Below are 4458 nucleotides of genomic sequence, written 5' to 3' on the forward strand. Positions count from 1 at the left end.
ACAGCCTGCTGTGATGAGGGTTTGACAATCCAAAGAAATGCCTGCAGGAAAATACCCCAGAGTGTCAGGGAGCCCAGGAGCCAGAGGTGACAGGTGCAGAGATCTGATTTGCATAGCCCCGCCCTTCCAGGAAAAGAGGAACAAGCTATGGTTATAAGGGGCAGCTAACTCCTGAGGCAAGGCTGCAGTCAGCACACATTCCTGGCCTCAGGATGGCAACAGATCAAAGCAGCACTTCTGAGGATCTCAGCAGCACTCCGCCTTGGGAGCTGGACAAGTTTATACAGGATCACCTTCTTGGTGACACCACCTTCATTACTGAGATCAGAGCAGACATCGAAGTCATAAGTGCTTTCCTGAAGGAGAGATGCTTCCAAGGTGCCACCCACCCTGTGCGGGTCTCCAGGGTAACGATGGTGAGTCCCATTAGCCTGAGCTGACCAGGATGGTGTGGGAGAGGATTCTCAGAAGCCAGACGGCAGTCCTTAGAGGAGAGTAAGTTACCTACCTGCTCTGTGCCCAGTGTCCTCATGTATACCCCAGCTATGGCACAGGGCAGAGAACAGAACAGAGACCCCACCTGCTGGATGACTGGACTGATGGAAGTTCATTGCCCGTGTTTCCATCTGTCAAATGGGACTTTATGATGACAGTCCCTACCTTGTCACTGTGAATGCTGCAGAAATGTTGTGTTGTAATGTCCACTCATTTATGTCAGGTGTGCAGGTGTGTTAGTGATTGTGCTCAGCATTTTATTTAGGGAGGATCTCTGCTTATCACTTGTTAGTTTCTCAAGTTTTCACTTTTTGTGAAATCAGTTTCCGTGACACTAAAAGGTCTCAGAGCAAATGTTAAAATTGTTACAGACTTTCTTCCTGTATGGTGAACATGGTGCATTCCTTTAAGTGCTCTGTTAATTAGAGGGATTATGACAACAGTTTGATGCATCCATGGTAATTTACTCAGTCTCTTCAAACCCACTCCCTTGGCCTTGAATCTGATCTCTCCCAAAGAGTCGCCTTCCATCACATATGTACACACACACACACACACACACACTTAAATCTAGATAGAAATAGAATTTTAAAAAATTAAAAAAGGATGTTCACCATTATGAGTCTGGCTTATCTCTTGTATCACAAGGAGATCCAGGACCATCTATGTTCCTAAAGAAAATTCCAATTTCACTCTTCGGTACTGAATAGAATTCCACTGCACATGGGTCAGCTTTCTCCACCCACGGATCACTCTTGGTGATGGGCTCCTACTCTGTTAACATCTGGATTGCCCAGCATGGCTCTCCCTGTTCTTTGACATTCTCATCCTTGTCTTTTAGGGCAGCTCCTACAATGAATACACTGTGCTCAAGGGCAGGTCAGAGACCGACCTTGTGGTATCATTTAACAATCTCAAAAGCTTTGATGATCAGTTGGAGGGACGGGAAGAGTTCATTAAGGAAATTCGGAAACACCTGAACCAGTTGCAACAAGAGAAACAATTGGGAGAGAAGTTTGAGGTCCAGCACTCAGAGCATCCCAACTACAGGTATCTGAGCTTCAAGCTGAGCTACCCTCAGTTCCAACAGGAGGTGATATTTGATGTGCAGCCAGCCTATGATGTCCTGTGTAAGTCAGCCAGCAGCAGAGCCTCAGCCTGCCCTTCCTCATGCCTCAATCCTCTCTTCTTTTACTATCTCTGTGTGTAGGGGAAGGGGATGTTCACATGTTTGCAGATGTCTGTGCACATGGTTGCATATGTGGGTAGTAGCCAGAAGCCAGCCTTAGATGTTGGTTACTTAGGAGGCTATTTTATTAAGAGATTGACCTGGAGTTTGCTGCCCCACCTTCGTGGCTCTTGCAGTAAGGAGCTGGGGTCAGGTGTGGTGTGTGCTCTGATGGAGCTGAACCCACAATCTCTGGCACCTGGAGCCTCCATGTGTCTATTAGGTACAGCACAGGGCTGGGGGAGGGGTTACCTAGTCTCCTAGAAGTGTCTGGAGGCTATGAGTCGCCAGCTGTAAACAATTTTACTCATATTTAGGATACACTGGGCTTCTTCTACCCCCTACAATCCAGGCAGGTTTCTTTTCTTATTTGTGTTGAGAATGGTGAATCTGACAGCTTCATGTCAACCTATCTGGTCAGATGGTGAGCCTGAGGGACTCTCCTGTCTCTACCTTCCCAGCAGTGTGATGTCAGTGTGGACCCTCATGCCTCTGAAACACAGCTTTTAACAGGGGTGCTCAGAATCTCATTTGGGGACCTCATACTTCTCTAAGCCCTTTACCCACAGAGCCATCTGCCCAGCCCCTGGAGAGATCCTACAGAATGCCTGCAAGATGGACAGCTCTCTCTACACAGCTGAGATTGGGAACTGTGTGTCTCTAAAAGTAGAAAAAGAGATATAGCTAAAAATTAACATCTGTTTCGTCTTCTATCAAAGAATGAGAAACCTCAGACCTGTACAGAGGTCTAGGTGTCTGTGTAGGTTTAAGGGGAAACAGGTATGCAGTATGCATGAATTCCCAGAGGTGCTCTCTTCCCCTCTGGAAAACTGGAAACCCAGCACACAAAATCCCCACATGTACACACATGTGATTTAATTGATATTAATGATCCTCTAAACTAGTATCTCATACCACTCCTACACACAGTGTGTCTAGTATCTCATACCACTCCTGACACACAGTGTGTCTCGAAAAATGGCCCAACTCTGCACACGAACAAGCAGGAACACTCATGGAAGACCATTATGGGTTTGGGGAGCTTGTAGAATACTCGAGGTTTTATATTTGGGGGATACAGCACCCCCTCTTGGCCACTGTGTGAACTGCTGCTATTTACTTAGAGACAGGGCCACTAGCCCTTGGCTTAGGAGAGCCATGGAAACAGTCCAGAGTCTCAGGCAGCAGGGACTGAGAGGGCCAGCCTGGGAGTAGGACCAGGGCAGCCTGCTGTGGGAAGCTACAAGAGGCTTAGAGCCCTGCTTAGTGGAGGGGGCTGAGAGGGAGTGACCCAGAAATGAGCTGGGAGGGGGCTCCCCCAGAAGCCTGTGTTGCTCATGGACTTGCCCAGCCTGAGGCAGCTTTCCAGTAGGACAGAAACTCTATTATAGAAGGATTGCCTTGGGTATGCTTGTGTGGATGACATCCAAGAGGACCACAGCCCTAACCCAGGTGACTTAGCAAATGAGACCTACTGTGTGCTGGTCCTGAAATAGTAAATAAGCCCTTGAGAACTTCCTGGGTCACTGAGGAACTAGACTTGTCTCAAGCTCGTTCAGTGAGTGATTTTGCTCTGTGCCAGCATCAAAGCCTCATGGTGTGGCCTGCTGCAACCATGGCTACACACCTGCAGCCTCCTAGATCATTCAAATGTGCACACAACCTACACATAGCCACATACACATCAATTCCATAGCCTGCCCCTGTCCACTGTAAAAGGTCACAGGGCACACAGACACCACCACCACCATCACCATATCCTCAAACTCTTGGGAAATGGACAATCAACAACACATGGCATTAAGTTAGGCACTATAGAGAGTCATGGACTGCAGACACAAAGTGCTGGGGAGACAGTGCAGTGGATAAGGATGATTGCTGCTCAAGCATGGGGGTATGAGTTTGAATCCCCAGTGCCCACCTAACCTTAGGAAGTGCCACACATTGACCTGTATCCCTGGTACTATGGGAACAGAGACAGGAGAATCTCTGGGGCCTGATGGACGCCAGTCAAGCTCCATGTTCACAGAGAGACCCTGCTGCAAAACGGAGGGGTGACAAACTATAAAGGAAGACACCCCATCTCCTCTTGTGCCCTCTGAATATGTGTTTGCCACATCCATGCACACACAATCCACCCATCATCTCAAAATAGCACAGAGACTGTACACACATGATAAGTTAGACAACTGAGGTAGAGTGCTCCAGGGTACACCAGCACACTGTTGGCCATTATCAGATGACCGCGTAGCTCTCTTGTGAGTGACCACAGTGTGCTGTTTCCTCCAGGCCTGGGAGAAAGTCATCCTACTAGTAGCAGTTGGTGACACAGACTTCCCAGGACCAATTCATGTATACAGTCCAGAGGTGTGGTGGGCTCATGTCTCTTTGGGGAGTCACGCTTGCTAGGGACAAAGTTTGTGGTGTTCACTGAACCCTATAGACAGAGATTGTGGCCTTAGAGAGAAGGAAGATCCTCAGAGCATGGATGAGACTAAACATGAATAAAACTTATTTATAGCTCAAGTGCAAAAGAAAGAGGAGGTTGACTCTGAAATCTACAACAAAATATATGCCGAACTCATCCGTGAGTGCAACATCCTGAACAAGGCAGGCAAGTACTCCAACTGTTTCCTGGAGCTCCAGCAAAACTTCCTGTGGAAACGTCCACGCGAGCTGAAGAATCTAATCCGTCTGGTCAAGCACTGGTATCAACTGGTAAGGCATCTGACCCT

At 48.0% G+C, this 4458-nt stretch overlaps 1 protein-coding gene across 1 annotated transcript; it reads left to right on the plus strand.

Moving 5' to 3' along the window:
- Positions 1-212: 212 nt before the first annotated feature.
- LOC114635359 (inactive 2'-5' oligoadenylate synthetase 1C-like) lies at positions 213-4441 on the plus strand (the record flags this gene model as incomplete). Its single annotated transcript, XM_028783986.1, has 3 exons — positions 213-416; positions 1337-1625; positions 4245-4441. Coding segments are annotated over exons 1-3 (690 nt in total), but the record flags the coding sequence as incomplete, so codon positions are not given.
- Between the last annotated feature and the right edge of the window lie 17 nt (positions 4442-4458).

Source organism: Grammomys surdaster, unplaced genomic scaffold (assembly GCF_004785775.1).
Source record: "Grammomys surdaster isolate TR1022 unplaced genomic scaffold, NIH_TR_1.0 99990, whole genome shotgun sequence".
NCBI lineage: Eukaryota > Metazoa > Chordata > Mammalia > Rodentia > Muridae > Grammomys > Grammomys surdaster.